General features: G+C 46.7%; 1 protein-coding gene across 1 annotated transcript in view; it reads right to left on the bottom strand.

The window, feature by feature from the left end:
• Nucleotides 1-538: 538 nt before the first annotated feature.
• Nucleotides 539-17,120, bottom strand: part of LOC147609730 (carbon catabolite repressor protein 4 homolog 5-like) — a 54,829-nt gene continuing 38,247 nt past the window's right edge. Inside the window, exons 10-15 of the mRNA XM_086786703.1 lie at nucleotides 2,978-3,010; nucleotides 2,819-2,901; nucleotides 2,414-2,723; nucleotides 2,230-2,315; nucleotides 1,414-1,498; nucleotides 539-1,024 (exon numbers count right to left, since the gene is read on the bottom strand). Of these exons, the coding sequence (XP_086642829.1) occupies nucleotides 920-1,024; nucleotides 1,414-1,498; nucleotides 2,230-2,315; nucleotides 2,414-2,723; nucleotides 2,819-2,901; nucleotides 2,978-3,010 (702 nt within the window). The 3' untranslated portion in view covers nucleotides 539-919. The remainder of the gene's footprint in view (nucleotides 1,025-1,413; nucleotides 1,499-2,229; nucleotides 2,316-2,413; nucleotides 2,724-2,818; nucleotides 2,902-2,977; nucleotides 3,011-17,120) is intronic.

Below are 17,120 nucleotides of genomic sequence, written 5' to 3'. Positions count from 1 at the left end.
CTAGCCACATATTGCAGTTGCATGAAGGCATGTGACAGTGAGCATATAGGTAGTGACTAGCAAATATTGCAGAATGCAATATAAACCATGGTAGTTTCAAACGTATGAAACGGCACGAGTTTAGTACGTCGTATAGAACGTTGTCGACTGATACAGTACGTCAAAAATGTTACGTACTTTACAATGTTAAAATCATATATATGGGTGTGTCTGTGTGCGAGAGTTTGGTCAAGAAAGCTCGAAGTCTATATCTAGTATATATCCTTTGATAGACAAGGAGCGATGTGTCAACACGTCACATTCTAGCATTTCAGCCTATCTAAGATTTTCAAAATTAGCACTCACAACATAAACAATGTCTAGACATACCCAAATACACCATGATTGGAATTTGACAATTCAAGTAGATAGAAGTAGATAGTAGAAACAAATGATAAATCAAAATCAAATGACAATGTCACATCTGTCTGATGTCATGAGCGCAAACGGGCTATACAAAGCGATCACCAAACATAATAAATAGAAAAAAGGACACGGGGGAAGAAAACCAAAACACAAATGTTTTTTAAGTTTGAAACATTTGGAAACGTTCGGAAGTCCAAAATGCAACCTTGGTATAAATCAGGTGCTCATCTGCAGATGGGTAGCACTAATCAGGTGCATAACTAGCACAGAAACCCTAGTCACATAAGACCTGCATGTGTACACAAGCTCACAGGGAAGTCACACAGGACCTGCATATGTACACAAGCTAACCGGAGAAAGCAATAAAGATGTATCTTTCTGTCCGGTAGTCAGTGAAAAAAATTGCAGCTTCAGACACAGAATGGCCCCTGCTTCAATTCCTGATTTAATCAGGGTTCACCACAGATTTAATGTGGATTTATATCCCACAACAGAAACAAGAGTCAGCCATGGCCTAAAAATCACCAGTGTTTTCCCTTGCAGAATCTCCACTTCTCGGTGTTCCGCTAGTTAAAAACGCAAACTCACAAGCTAAGGCCAAGTGATCACTGCCCCATTTCTGTTCCAGTATCCACAACAAAGACAGAAAAGGTAAATTAAGTCTCTAGGGGACAAAAAAGAAAAAAAGAATTGTTCAAAAACTTTGGTCTCCACCCTTGTGACAAGGTTCTCAAAAGGCTTTTCCTGAGGAAACAAGGACACCTGCAAACCAACCCTCTAAATGCATGCAAACATGCATGCACATCACCCAAACCCCTCCTCCCTTCTTTACATGCACACAAGCAAAAACACTAGGTTTAAGCGACCACATATCGCTTAAATGGATTCCAAATAAGCACTCTACCTGTCAAAGACCAAGCACGCACAAAAGGGCAAGAGCACGACAACATATGCAGTTAAAGATACGATTGCCTTAGAAATTGATAAGTTCCAGCGAAAAGGTGCAACCTTTGAGGGAAGACCCTTCGTCCTTTGTAGAACATGGACTGGCAAAATGTCTAACACCTTAACAGCTACGAGGCCCTCATTAAACCTGCAAGAAGGTCCAACTTGTCAGAAAAATCATGTTGGGTGAAGACACTTAAAACTCATCCAAAATCAGTAACTTGTACACAAGGTCGGACTAAGACGGCAAGCTACCTTCTCAATTACAAGAACTTGATATTTTACCACATTGATTAATTAGCCTACAGATTATAAGAACGCATTGATCAATTAACCTACATTAATCAATTACCACATTGATCAATTAGCCTACGCAATAAAAACGCATCCCATTTTCAGGCAATACACCATCTTGACAATTCTAGCCTACACTCCAGTGCAGAACGGTGTAAAACCACAATGTCCTTCATGCACGCATGCAACGCAAAGCTCTTTATGGTCAGCATGCAACTCTGTTGACTGCAATGCAACTGTGAGGCATCGTCCGATGCTATCCCCCATCTTCCAATATCCCCCAGGGGGCTTTTTCAGCTCCTAAAGCCCCTTCCCTGACCTGAACATCTTGCTTTCATCATGAAACCTAGTGACTGCTCAACGTACACCTCCTCAAGGACTCAGAAAATTAGATGCCTGATTACTCACAAGTTTCCTGCCTGTAAGACAGACGAGGAGCTCTTTGAACACAGGACAACCGCCAAAATTCCTAAGAAATTCCAAGTGCTGAGGGATGCATCGCCTTGACATTCATACAAGCAAGAGCCATCTTTTATGTGAGAATTCTTTACCATGTAACAACACGGGTTAGGCAAGCCAAATTACCAGATGTAGTCAACTGTGCCCATGAACTTTCCATGATAGGTGGTTACAAGAGGCTCATTGCTTGTGTCTCTAGTTTCCACTGGACCCTGTCAAGATTTCCATTCACAGCCATTCAGTAGGCTAATTGAGAGGATTCGTGACTTTGAAGAAAAATTCCTACATCACTTAGATCCAAAAACAATACCTGTATATTTGAGTAGGCACTCTGAAGCTTGAATTTGTGCTTCATAAGACTCTCAGTAGCACTCCCTGTTGCAGTTTCCAGCTCCTCTGCCGTCCACTGGTAGGCCCTCAAAGATCTATCTTTGTATGTATCACTGCCAGAAACTTTGAAGCTTGCACGCTCAGAGGTGTATTCAAGCTGGCTGCTTGAGTCTATAGTACTTTCTTTTAGCAGCTCACCCGATACAGAATTCGCTGTTTCACACTGCCAGTCTGCAGAAATCATGGATGCCTCGGCATATACCTCTTGCCCTTCTGTCATTGATGTCCACCTAGATGAAATGCATTAAGGCAAACCACATGACTACCAGGTTCTCAAACTATCAATCCATGCCTTTTCAATAAGTGGCCACTTAAAGTAGTCAACCTCTGCACTCGAGTTCCTCTCACTCCCCGAGGGACTTCCACTTGCCCTGAGATAGCGCGTCTATCAAAGCATGATACATCAAGCTATAAAAACAAGATCGCCCATCAATATCAAAATAAAGGAAATTTTGCCTACAAAAATAGAGAATATTCCACTTACGGTCGAATCATGTAGAAATTGATACAGCGGGCTCTGGAGATAAAATACAACACAACATATCAGTTAGAATAAAGGGATCAAACCTACCCTACTAAAGACGTAACACACGTAGATCCCTATGACACAACTAATCAATGGTTTAATGGCCCACAACTACAAGTCAAATCAATAACTTGGGCAAAACGTAGTATCAAAAGGGTGCTTCGTTAGTGATCTTGACTCCTGTAAGAGGTGGCTTCAAAAAGGCCCATCACATCCTCCAGGACCTTCCCACCATCAGACAGTCGGAGGCAACCCTCCTCCCAGTCGCTTTGGAGACTGTCAGATTTGCCAGCAGAAAAAGTGGAAGGAGATAACAGCTGCAATTTCTGAGGCCACCTTTAGTCAAGCATCAACTAGTAACAATATGCATGCATTCCTCTTCTGCTCCAAGAACCTTCCTGAAAGGTTCCTCCCTCCTAACATATTCAAGACCCAGCGAGGATTTATCACTATACATCCATCCACAGAGGGTGACGATGAGTAAACAAATGTGTGCATGGGTCGAGATACAAGCCAAAAAAAAATCTATATTTGGAACCTTAAAAGGGAAGACCCATAGCCACTTATGTATTCTGTCATCCCAACAGAGAGAGTCGCACTTCTCCTGATCTCATTACCACCATGTTCTGGAACACTACTTGGTTCCATCATCATCCCTTTTTTGTTGGTGCCACTTTGTAAAACCGTTTGGTATGGCATCGTGTCGCAAACAGCACTCCTCCCTCAGGTAAAATAGAAAAGGCCAATATGGGAGTCATGACATTAAGAAGGCTATGATGTCAAAGAAGGAAATGTGCAAAAACAAAAACTAGAACACACTGCCAAGCATGGAGATGTTACCACCCACACGAGCTTGGTACGAAGATGGCTTTCTATAGAGATCATCTTCTCCAGCTACGGAGGATGGGTTTGTGATTAGACCCAGCTACATGGATACTCATCTTTCTCATGGGGTACGGTGTGTTATTGGTCAGAAACCGCACATCCTCACACCAGCTAGAGATTGAGACTGGCAGATTCAGAGGAGTACCAGTTGAGGCCAAGAATTGTCAACTGTGCCAGATGGAGCCAGAGACAGAGTTACATTACATATGTCACTGTCCAGTGTATTATGAGATACGAGGCCGTTTTCACTGCTTGTTCAGAGAGGGTTTCGGACCACTTTCTAAAGTCATGAGATACCAGGATCAAAGATGCCTCGGATTATACTTGCTGGAGCTGCGTAGACATAGAGAGGGTCTCTTGAGAGGGAGGGGATTAGAGAGGGAGAGACACCTACAGAGGCAGATTACAGACTTCTTTCGACCAGAGATTGAGCAGTCAAGCCAACAGGCATTGCAGCTAGCCCCAGAGTATAGCCGCACCAGAGGTACACTGATTGATCGGGCTATAGAGCTGGGGCGGTCCAGGCGCCCCAAGATGAGAGGCCCATCTCGACACCGGCGGAGACTACAACAGAGGACCAGGACCATACTAGCACGGCATGGGAGACGTCCAGTCAGAGTACTCACCATGGAGTACATTGAGGATATCCGCCATCGACCGATGAGAGACATCTTTGGATAGTGATGTATATGATGCTTACCTTTGTTGCTGGAGTTTTCCTCCCATATGTTATCCATTAGGAGCTCCTAGTACCTTACTTTTCCTCGTAGTTGTTTCAGTTTCAGTTCGTTGTTTAGTTGTTTTTAGCTTTTCTTACACAGACATTGTATCAGATCCACCAATTGTTGTAACCTTTTTGGTCTCATAGGTCATTTTGGCCTTCTTAAGACGTTAATATATCATTTCATTTCATTTCATTTCATTTCTCTCTCTCTCCTGCCCATTTCGCCCGTCGCTTCAGTCTCATTGTTCGCCCGTCGCCTCCCTTTCCCGCCTCCTGCCCATTTCGCCCGTCCCTTCAGTCTTTCACTGTTCGCTGCGGTGTCCCCCCCAAGAGAAACTCGAGGCCCTCGAGACGGCAACGAAGGCACTAATCAAGGAGAACAAGAAGACATCCGATTCCAACCTCAATGAGGTGGAGAACAAACTACACCGGCACATCATGGCTCTCGAAGCATGGGTCACGAACCTCGAACAAGAGAACACGGCACTCAAGGAGGAGGTGAGTGCATTGAAAGTGGAAATGGTAGCCATCAAGAATACTGAGAAGGAAGAAGGGGAGATCAATGACAACACTCTCACGACCATCAAAGAAGAGAACTCCAAGGAGATCACAAAGGACATGGAGGGAAAACTCGAAGCCAAGCAGTCAGGATGGGTTGAGGTCGTGAAGAAGAACATCCGTAAAGAAGTGAGGGAGGAGACTCAAAGGGAAGAACACCAAACCATTCACACCACCATTGAGGAGGAGAAGATGAGGCATGCCCGCCGCCTCAACATTCGAGTCACAGGTATAGCCGAGACACCCGACTCCACTCCCGAGAAAGATGGACAGCTTCTATGCATGAAGCTCGGCTACAAGGAAGAGCACCCTCTCCCCTTCACCAATGCATGGAGAGCCGGGAAAGACTCAACACGCAAGCGAGCCCTCATCCTACAGTTTGCAGGAGAGACGGAGAGACTCACCTTCATGAGGAAGAGGGTCATACTACGAGGTTGAGAGGGAGCTCCTATTTTCTTGGATGATGATCTCACGAGGATGCAGCTTGAGCATAGGAGAGCTTGCATGCCACGAGTCTTACACGTGAGGAGAGGCGGCAAGAAGGCCTTCTACCGAGATGGTCGGGTCATCATTGATGGCTGGCCCATGGATTAGCGGTTTGGGGCCTATGGGACACAGACCAGGCCACTGACAGAGATACACATGGCAGTATGAAACTGTAATGGTTCACTATGGGTGCAGCCTGGACGAGTGGAGCATGTTATGGTGGGGAGAGACATCATACTTCTGACAGAGACACATCAGAGCCCAGAGAGAGGGCTACCTCGAGTAGAGGGAGTCAGCATACAGGAGGACCACACGCCAGGGTACCTCGAGAGGGTCGGGGGGAGTAGCAGTTCTATTCAGACGGGAGCTACAGGGGAGACTGAGAGTGGTAGCACAGGATCCAGAGGCTAGATACATGTGGATCAGCTTACAGCTCTCACAGGACAGGGTTATATACATAGCTCTATGTTACTTTTCTCCATCAAGATCCTCCTATGTCATTACAGAGGACATGCCACAGGAGGAGGAGATAGGAGCCTCGCCATACACTTGTCTGTCAGAGGAGATTATGCATTATTCTACACTAGGGGAAGTATTTCTTACGGGCGACTTCAATGCCCACACACAGAGCAGACAGTGTGAGGTGTATGACTATGATGACATGGAGATCCTCCACCCTGTGGATCTAGAGGAGATAGGGGCTAGTCGGGCATCAGAGGACACTGGACCAGACAAAGGACATTTTGGGGACCACTTACTAGAGTTGGGAGCCAGGCATCATCTCATTATTTATAACGGGATGCTACAGTGGCCGGGATCAGGAGGGCTGACATGCTTCCCACATGGGGGTCATACACGGACCGGAGGCACAGTGGTAGACTACATTATGGGGTCTTTGGAGGCATCACAGCTTGTCACCTCATTCTCCATTCCACCTCATCTTATTGGGGCAGATCATACATACTTGGCATTTTCACTAGCCGGATCACCAGTATCACCAGCCCCCCACATACCGACGCCACACACTACCATCTACTTCACACATGACATGGCAGACATATACACTGGCAGAGTAGAGGATGGGCTCCTACTCATGGATCCCCTGGCACCTATGGATACCATTACAGCCCAGTTGGCATCACTCCTACTGCATTACAAAGCTTCCCACATCGTGTCCACTTAGGAGAGCCTGCGAGATCTGGGACTATGCCCCAGAACAGATGGTATGATGACGAGTGCAGAGCCCTATACTCACAGCTCCGCATACAGAGAGCCTTGGGAGCCATCACAGTGCAGGAGTCGAGGAGAGAGATGAGGAGACTTACTCGCCGCAAAAGGCGGGCCTTCGCAGAGATACAGGAGCTAGAGATCTTTCATTTCTTCATGAGTAGAGATAGCCCTGTCTCATGGCGGCACTTCAGAGAGCCCCGGACATCGACACCTATTGCAGACCCACAGACATGGCACACATATGCAGAGGGCCTATACCACGCCCCACAGCACCCACCTATACCTCAGTCCACAGGAGCCTCGACCTACCACACACTCGATGGTACAGGAAGCTATCCGCCGCCTACAGCATGGACGGGCTGCCGACCATATGGGCCTGCACGGTGAGCATCTCATATATGCAGTAGATTCTTTGGCTCCTTTTCTTGCACACCTGTTTAACAGGGCACTAGCACAGGGTTTGCCTGCGGAGTGGACGATGCACACCATTGTGCCGATTCACAAAACACAGGATATGCTCGATCCGAGCAACTACAGGACGGTTATGGTTGGCCACGTGCTGGCCAAACTCTATGGTGCAGTGTTGGAGCAAGAGCTTAGCTTATATGCTGAGCGAGCAGGTTTACGCTCATCAGGGCAGGCAGGCTTCAGGAGAGCTTTCTCTACCACTGACCATGTATTCACTTTGAGATATATGATTGATCAGGCTAGAGTGAGGAAGAGAAAGCTCTATTGCTGCTTTGTGGATTTCCGCAAGGCATTTGACACAGTACCACGAGAGAGGCTCTTTCAGCGCCTACAGTCTCTTGGCATACCAGCAGATATGACATGGGGCATCTATGCATTATATGAGCAGGTTTTCGGGCGAGTCAGATGTCCAGGAGGTATGTCCGAGACTATTGCTAGCACCATTGGTGTGCAGCAAGGATGCCCACTTTCCCCCACGCTATTTGGGTTATACATTGATGAGGTGGCTGACTTCATTACACAGGGAGGCGGAGATGGAGTTGATTTAGCAGGTACCTCAGTACATATTATGCTTTATGCTGATGATATTGTATTAGTGTCTGAGTCTCCAGGTGGTCTACAGCAACATCTACATGCACTCGATGATTTCTGCACACAGAGGGGTCTTACTGTGAACCTTGGGAAAACCAAGGTTATGGTCTTTCATACATCGAGACAGGGCAGGTGTCATGGCCCTGTGAAAATGGAACAGTACAAGTGTGGGCATGGTGGTTGCAGAGTCAGAATATTTTATGATTCACATGGGGGGTGCCCGGACAGAGTTTAAGATGTGTGGACATCCCTAGGTGTGAAGGGGGGAACTAGAAACATTAAACTTTAATATTTATTAAAGTTTGCCCCTAGGCCTTAGTGGCCCTAGGGAACTTTTAAAAGTTTGGGGCCCTAGGGATTATTTTGGGGAGGAGGCCACTCCACTTTTGGAGTGAGTGCTTCTCTCTCCTCCCCCTCTCTCTAGCTTTTGAGAAAGGAGTCGTGGAGGAGCCTTCATGCGCTTGTATTCATGCATGGAAAAGCTGTGGAAGGAGGCGGCGGGCTGCTGGAGATTGTTTGCTGCTGTTTTCTCCGTGCAAACCAGCCGTACAGCCTTGTACGGACAGGCTGCAGGCTTTTTCTTGGTCCACGCTACACCCAGGAGCTGCTGCAGGTTCTCTTCTCTGCTGGACTGGCTGCGTACAGACTCTGCACAGGCTGTACCAGCAAGTACACAGCCAGTATAATACTGTACGACTGCCGTACAGTGTACGGACAGTCAGGTACAGCAAGTATCTGCTGCAGGCGGCGCAGGACAGGTGCTGGACAGGTCTGATTACACTGATTCAGGCAGGTACAAGAGTGGACAGCAGGCTGCTTGTGCAAGTACAACTCCTGGCACGTATCCCGAGGTAGTACAGACGGGTACGGGGCTGTTTTTCAGATCTGTACTTTCAAAGACAGCATAGAGGTGAACACAAGGAGGAAGGTACAGGCAAGTACGTGCACATGTGTGAAGCAGGATTGTGGAAACAAGTGCCTGCAAGTACAGATTGGTACCGTTGCTTCCTCCAGTGCTGTTTCACGAGCTGAATTTGGTAAGGTCTGTTTCTGTTCATCTATCTCTCTTTCTACTGCTTGATGTCTGTTGCAGATATGAGTTATCTGGCCCCTTGTGAGAGGAGGGGTATGGCAGATTGACAAGGGTTGAGACAGAGTTTGGACAGCATATGTATGTATGAGCTGAGATGTTGTATCATGCACTTGAGTTATGCCAGATGTATGCCCATGGCTGCCCTGCTTAGTGGTCTTGGCTGATCAAAGGGAGGCACAGTGTGTTATTGTGGAACACAGATCTGTGTGCATAGATCCTCTGTGCTAAGAGGTATTGTGGGCCGTCAGATTGGACATACAGGTGTAAACTCTTGGCTGATTTTTGTTGTACTCAGCCATTCATATTATTTTAATTGAATAAAGAAATACCGCAAGGGGCGCCAAGCTTTGGGGCCAACAGGTGTCGCCTTGTTTTCAGATTTGGGCACTCTAGCTCCAATCTGTTTTGTTTTCACATCTAGACTACAAGTGGACGGGTGACTACTAGCCTACCGCACTCTGGTTTCTATCAGAGGCCGGTTTCAAGGTTCCGTTGTCGGGACCAATCATCAACTTTCTGAAGGGGGTGAGCTCGTGGTTGCTTTGAAGAAATCCATCGCTGAAAATTCAGCAAACATGTCTGATACAGAGGATGAGTACTTCTATCATGAAGAAGAAGAGCAAGAGACTTCTCCTGAGAGAGATGTATCTGAGGATATTTTTGCAGGAGAACAGGCTGCAGATATTGAGCAATATGAGGATGTAACCCAGTCAGAAGATGTGCATAGTAAAGAGGATGATGATGCTCGGTTCAAAGATCGTTTGGCTGGTGTTATGGAAACTTTTATGCAGCTCACACAGAGCGAGAGATTTGCTGAATTTATGAGATCTCGCACAGAGCCCCGCACAGAGCCCGAGAAAAAGAAGAAGAAGGTTCGTTCAAAGAATCTTCCTCAGGGTCATAGTGGAGCCATCCCACAGGAACCATCTTTTGGCCAGTTTCCGAATATGCAGCATGCTTATGGTGCAAACTCTCAGAGTTCCTTCTATGGACAGCCACCTATTCCTCAGCAGAATATGCATCCAGGTTATTTTGGTGGTGGCTCGGTGTTCCAATCTATGACTGGGGGTTACCCTCAGGGAGGCATGGGTATGTACGGGCCTTTTGGAGCCAATTTTCAGCCTGGCATGCAAGGGAATATGTATGGTGGTATGCAGTTCGGTATGCAAGGAAATGTGTTTGGAAGCATGCAACCTGGGATGCAAGGCTGTTTGGTGGTATGCAGCCAGGTATGCATAATGGAATGTATGGAAATATGGCTGGAATGTATGGTATGCCTGGCATGGGAATGGGAAATGTTGACCCAATGATGGGTATGAATGTTGGGGGCAGCAATCTTACGAAACCACTTCCATATGACAATCTAACGCCTATGGGAAAGGCGAAGGATTACAAGGAAGGGGGAGCTGCAGTGAAGTTTGACACTTTCAGTGGGGCCAAGGATAAACTTAAAGCACTTACCTTTTTACAGCAGTTTGATGCTGCTTTTTCTGGTGGGAATTACACAGAGTCCTCTAAGGTGAGGAAAGCTGCCACTTTTCTCAAGGGCAATGCTTTGCAGTGGTGGTCTACTCTTCTTTTGCAGGGCATAGCACCCACCACATGGGTCCAATTCAAACAGGTTTTCTCTTCCGTATGGCTCACATCTACATTTGAGGTGGATGTTATGACCGCATGGCACAAATTGGATGCTTCAAAGTGTGATAGTTTGGAGGATTATAACAAGAAGTTTTGGGAAGCATTACTCCCAGTGACTTCCTATCGTGCCGTGCCATTATCTGAGCAGGTAGAGAAGTATTGTTGTGGGCTGCCCAAAGAGGTACGAGATTATTGTATAAAGACAAGAGTAACGAACATGTCACAGATGATTGAAAATGCTATGACAGCTAATGCGTTACTCACAGGTGGTTCATCTGGGTTTAAAGGCAGTAAGAAATTGGGCAAGAAAGCTGAAAAATTTGGGCATGCTTCTCGTGATGCTAAAGGGTCTACAGAGACAAAGTATAAGAAGTTGCCAATGCCCAAGAGGACTTCTGAGGAAAGACAGGCTTTGAGAGATGCTCAAAAGTGTTTTTACTGTACTGAAGAGGGGCATATGTCATTCAATTGTCCCAAAAGAAAGTCCCAAAAGGACCCTGACAATAAAGGAGAGCCCAAGCCAAAGAAACCAAAGCCTTCTGCAGGCTTAGTTCCTGATCTTGTGGAGGAGCAGCTAGGTGGTGAAGCTACAGAGTTGTGCAGGGCATGGGGCAAAGTGAGAGATCAGAATGCCTTGATCTTCTTTGACACAGGTGCTAGAGCCAACTTCATTTCCCCAGATTTGGCTGGCCGATTGGGGATTCGCGCAGAGGAGATGGGGCCGTTACATGAGGCAAATATGGCTTGTCCAGGGTATGCAGAACCCGTTACTCCTATCATTGGGAAGCTTTGGCTTCATTTGCAGGGTTATGTGGACAGCGAAGAGTTCTTCATCATGCCTTTGGATGGCTGTGATGTTTTGTTGGGGATGCCATGGTGCCACAGGGTACATGCGGTGGTGGATACTTACAATAGGAAAATCACTCTGACTCATAGAGGGAAAGAGCATGTATTGGATGTAAAACTCAAAGGGGAATCTGTTCCTATTGTATCCGCTTCGGCTATTTCATCAGTAATGAAAAAGCATCTTTCCGCGTACTTGATTTATGTAAAGGATGCACAGGATGATGAGTCTAAGTCTAATTTGTCTATGTTAGATAAGGACAGGACTGATTTCTTAAGTGGGTTTCAAGATTGTTTTTCCGAGTCATTGCCAGGAGAATTACCTCCTGAGAGGCCAGAAGATCATGCCATAGATCTGATTCCTGGTAGCACTCCACCGAATAGACCGCCGTACCGTGTTAGTGCAGCCCAACAGGAAGAGATTATGAGTCAGGTGCAGGAGCTTTTGAATAAAGGGTTGATACAGCCTAGCTCATCACCCTTTTGCTCACCTGTACTCTTAGTGCAGAAGAAGGATGGTTCTTGGCGCATGTGTATTGATTACAGGGCGCTGAACAAGAATACCATCAAGAATCGATTCCCCATACCGAGGATCGATGACATATTGGACCGCTTACAGGGCTCCACAGTCTTTAGTCGTATTGACTTGAAAAGCGGGTATCATCAGATACGCATTAGACCCGAGGATGTGCATAAGACAGCATTCCGAACCACGTTTGGGTTGTATGAGTTCTTGGTTATGCCCTTTGGTTTGACAAATGCGCCTGCCACATTTAACAGAATGATGGACAGGATTTTCAGGCCTCATAGAGAGTTTGTGGGCACCTTCTTTGATGATATGATTGTGCATTCACAAACTGAGGAAGAGCATAGAAAGCATTTGGCCATTGTGTTTGCAGAACTCAGAAACCATAGGTTGGTGGTTAATGGCAAGAAGAGTGAATTTTTCTTGCAGGAGATACATTTCTTGGGGCATATTGTGTCTGGTCATGGAGTCCGTATGGATCCAGCAAAGGTAGAAGCAATACTTAATTGGCCAGCTCTGAGGACCGTGCATGATGTACGCAGTTTTCTAGGATTGTGTTCCTATTCAATGTAGTGGCAGATGCTTTGTCACGCAAGCCACAGGTCTCTGCAGTTTCACTTGCTTATCATCATGAGCTTGATGAAATGAAAGAGCAGTATGCCCATGATGAGGATTTTGAAAGGTTGTATGATCAGATGTCTGAGGGTCAACGGCATGAGCACTATACTCTCAGAGATGGGTTTTTATTGATGCATGGCAGACTGTGTGTTACCAGGCCATTGCGACTCAAGGTTATGATTGAAAGTCATGCTCCACCGTATGCAGGTCATAGAGGTATTGACGCCACGGTAAAAGCAGTGGAGACTTTCTTTTATTGGCCAACCTTGAGAAGAGATGTTGATGCCTTTGTGAGGCAATGCATCGTATGTCAAAAGGTAAAGTTTGACCGTCAGAAGACACCAGGGTTATTACAACCTTTACCTATTCCGGATAGACCTTGGGAGAGCATTGCCATGGATTTTGTATTTGATCTTCCACGGACACAAACGGGAAATGATGGCATCTGGACTATCATATGCAGGTTCTGTAAGCAGGCTCATTTCATTCCCGTGCGGAAGACTATCAAAGTGGATCATATGGTGAAGTTGTTCATGGCGAACATCTTCAAGTATCATGGCTTGCCTACGTCTATCATTAGTGACCGTGATCCACGGATGACGAGTTTGTTCTGGAGAGGGTTGTTTGACAACAAGGGTACAACTCTCAAGTTTTCATCGTCATTTCATCCACAGACAGATGGTCAGTCAGAAGAGGCTAACTCTACAGTGTTGGATCTTCTCAGGTGTTATGTGTCAGAGCACAAGCAACAATGGGAAAAGTATCTTCCTTTGGTGGAGTTTGCATATAACAACACTGTACATACCTCGACAGGCAAGGCGCCTTTTGAGATTGTGGAAGGAGGGAAGAAGGTTCCACCCATTTTGCATACAAAGGATAAGATCTTTGAGGCTGATCAGTATGTGGAGAGCTTGGATGAAGCTTATCGGAGAGTTAAGTTGGCCCTCCAGAAAACTCAGCAGAAGCAAAAGAAAGCCGCAGACCGTCACAGACGTGATTTACAGTTTGCATTGGGTGATTGGGTTCTTTTGCGCTTTGAAAAGGCTAGACTCAAGAGGATGAAGGGTAAAGAGCGCTTATTCCCTAAGTTGAGCATGCGATATTATGGGCCTTTTCAGGTTTTGGAAAAGATTGGTGAGGTAACCTATCGTTTGAAGTTACCAGATCACTGGAGGATTCACAATGCTTTTCACGTGAGTCTTCTTAGACCTTTCCGTGGGGATGTGCCTGAGGATGTATCAGATGAGGCTCAGCCGGAAGTTGAGGAACTTGATGAGGTTCTGATTCCAGAGCAGATACTGGCACATAAAGAAAGGATGGTACGAGGTAAAGTTTCCCGTCGCTATCTTGTGAAGTTCAAAAACTATTCCTCGATGGATGCGAAGTGGATGGAGGAAGGTGACTTAACAGATTCACCTCAGGTTTTGCAGCTTTATCTCGATGCCTTTGAGTTAGAGCCGACTCTTATTGTGGCTCATTCAGGTTCAGCAGAGCATGGGTCTGGAGCATTACCTGATGCTCAAGAGGGGGGTCGCACCTCCACTCCCTTGATGCAGACAGGCTCCGATGACATCTACAGGTCGCTTGGTGCAGTTTTTATCTCACCCGAAGGTACTGAGGCTGACAGTACATCTGTTTATGGGACTTCTATGATATATGTGTACTAGTCACATGAGATTTTTGTGGATATGTATGGTTCACAGTGGTATACAACTTGGACTATTACTATGCCATTGGTTTGCAGTGAATGTTGATACATGTGTATGGCTTAGAGAGATTGGGACGCTGATCTTGCCATATTGTATATTTCACTTTGGATATTTTGATGCATCACCAGAATGCGATCGAGGACGCTTGCCATTTTTCAAGAGGGGGGTATGTCATGGCCCTGTGAAAATGGAACAGTATAAGTGTGGGCATGGTGGTTGCAAAGTCAGAATATTTTATGATTCACATGGGGGGTGCCCGGATAGAGTTTAAGATGTGTGGACATCCCTAGGTGTGAAGGGGGGAACTAGAAACATTAAACTTTAATGTTTATTAAAGTTTGCCCCTAGGCCTTAGTGGCCCTAGGGAACTTTTAAAAGTTTGGGGCCCTAGGGATTATTTTGGGGAGGAGACCACTCCACTTTTGGAGTGAGTGCTTCTCTCTCCTCCCCCTCTCTCTAGCTTTTGAGAAAGGAGTCGTGGAGGAGCCTTCATGCGCTTGTATTCATGCGTGGAAAAGCTGTGGAAGGAGGAGGCGGCTGCTGGAGATTGTTTGCTGCTGTTTTCTCTGTGCAAACCAGCCGTACAGCCTTGTCCGGACAGGCTGCAGGCTTTTTCTTGGTCCACGCTACACCCAGGAGCTGCTGCAGGTTCTCTTCTCTGCTGGACTGGCTGCGCACAGACTCTGCACAGGCTGTACCAGCAAGTACACAGCCAGTACAATACTGTACGACTGCTGTACAGTGTACGGACAGTCAAGTACAGCAAGTATCTGCTGTGCAGGCGGCGCAGGACAGGTGCTGGACAGGTCTGATTACACTGATTCAGGAAGGTACAAGAGTGGACAGCAGGCTGCTTGTGCAAGTACAACTCCTGGCACGTATCCCGAGGTAGTACAGACGGGTACGGGGCTGTTTTTCAGATCTGTACTTTCAAAGACAGCATAGAGGTGAACACAAGGAGGAAGGTACAGGCAAGTACGTGCACATGTGTGAAGCGGGATTGTGGAAACAAGTGCCTGCAAGTACAGATTGGTACCGTTGCTTCCTCCAGTGCTGTTTCACGAGCTGAATTTGGTGAGCTCCGTTTCTGTTCATCTATCTCTCTTTCTACTGCTTGATGTCTGTTGCAGATATGAGTTATCTGGCCCCTTGTGAGAGGAGGGGTATGGCAGATTGACAAGGGTTGAGACAGAGTTTGGACAGCATATGTATGTATGAGCTGAGATGTTGTATCATGCACTTGAGTTATGCTAGATGTATGCCCATGGCTGCCCTGCTTAGTGGTCTTGGCTGATCAGAGGGAGGCACAGTGTGTTATTGTGGAACACAGATCTGTGTGCATAGATCCTTTGTGCTAAGAGGTATTGTGGGCCGTCAGATTGGACATAAAGGTGTAAACTCTTGGCTGATTTTTGTTGTACTCAGCCATTCATATTATTTTAATTGAATAAAGAAATACCGCAAGGGGCGCCAAGCTTTGGGGCCAACAGGTGTCGCCTTGTTTTCAGATTTGGGCACTCTAGCTCCAATCTGTTTTGTTTTCACATCTAGACTACAAGTGGACGGGTGACTGCTAGTCTACCGCACTCTGGTTTCTATCAGAGGCCGGTTTCAGCAGGAGTCAGCTGACATTCACTCACGGAGGATGCCAGGTGGAGGTGGTGACATCATACGTGTACCTAGGGGTTACCTTCTCTGCAGCAGCCACACGCTTCACCATGGTTTCAGCAGCCAGAGCTAGATTGACACGAGGATATGCAGCATTGGCTATGCTAGAGAGACAGTGCCACCAGGCGCATTTTTAGGAGCCCCGGACGAAGGGGTGGCTATTTGACACATTAGGCATTGATGTATGGAGCAGCGGTATGGGCGCCAGGCCTTGCTACCCATTGGTGGACACAGATAGAGAGACCACAGGCCCTCATGATGGCACGCATGATAAGCAGCAAACCGTCAATACCTCATGACATTATCCGAGCAGAGTTTGCTATGCCTCCTATGATGGTAGAGGCCATATTTCAAACTATATGCCTGCTAGACAGATTCAGAGAGATGCCACAGGACAGATTGTCATACAGAGCTTTTGAGGCATCGAGACAGCTGGCTAAGGTAGGAGACAGAGGATCATGGTATGCACAGGTCACACATTGGTTCTCACAGCATGGCCTAGACATGGATCATCTACCACCATTCCAGTATGACAGGGATGCACCACATATCCGTCTCTCTCATAGTGAGAGGAACAGAGTATTGAGACAGGAGCTATGGCAGCTCTATACACGAGAGACATGGATATCGCCTACACAGCCTCTTCCACCGAAGATGCTATACTACAGAGATCACTTCATGACTATCACTTATGATGGATTTATAGAGAGGCCTAGATACATGGAGGGCTTTTTACCACAAGGCTCCCGAGTGGCTATTGGTCAGCTTAGAGTTTCATCACACCAATTGGAGATTGAGACTGGCAGAGCAGCACGGGTCCCCCGAGAGGAGAGGGTATGCAGATTGTGCAGAGAGGAGGTGGAGAGTGAGGAGCATTATGTATGCAGATGCAGAGCATATACAGCCATCAGAGAGAGATATCCCATTTTATTCAGAGCCACATTCCCTACGCCAGATCTTTGAGGAAGCAGACCAGCGCATACTGGGGAGATTCATTCTAGACATACAGCGCCACAGAGAGACATCATTACAGACTCAGACAGCTCCAGAGGGGGTGTTGGGGT

The sequence above is a fragment of the Cibotium barometz genome, chromosome 50, assembly GCF_041138505.1.
Source record: "Cibotium barometz isolate CiBa-2024 chromosome 50, ASM4113850v1, whole genome shotgun sequence".
Taxonomy (NCBI): Eukaryota; Viridiplantae; Streptophyta; class Polypodiopsida; order Cyatheales; family Cibotiaceae; genus Cibotium; species Cibotium barometz.
The sequence above is the reverse complement of the archived record's forward strand: the minus strand, read 5'-3'. Positions and strand labels throughout refer to the sequence as shown.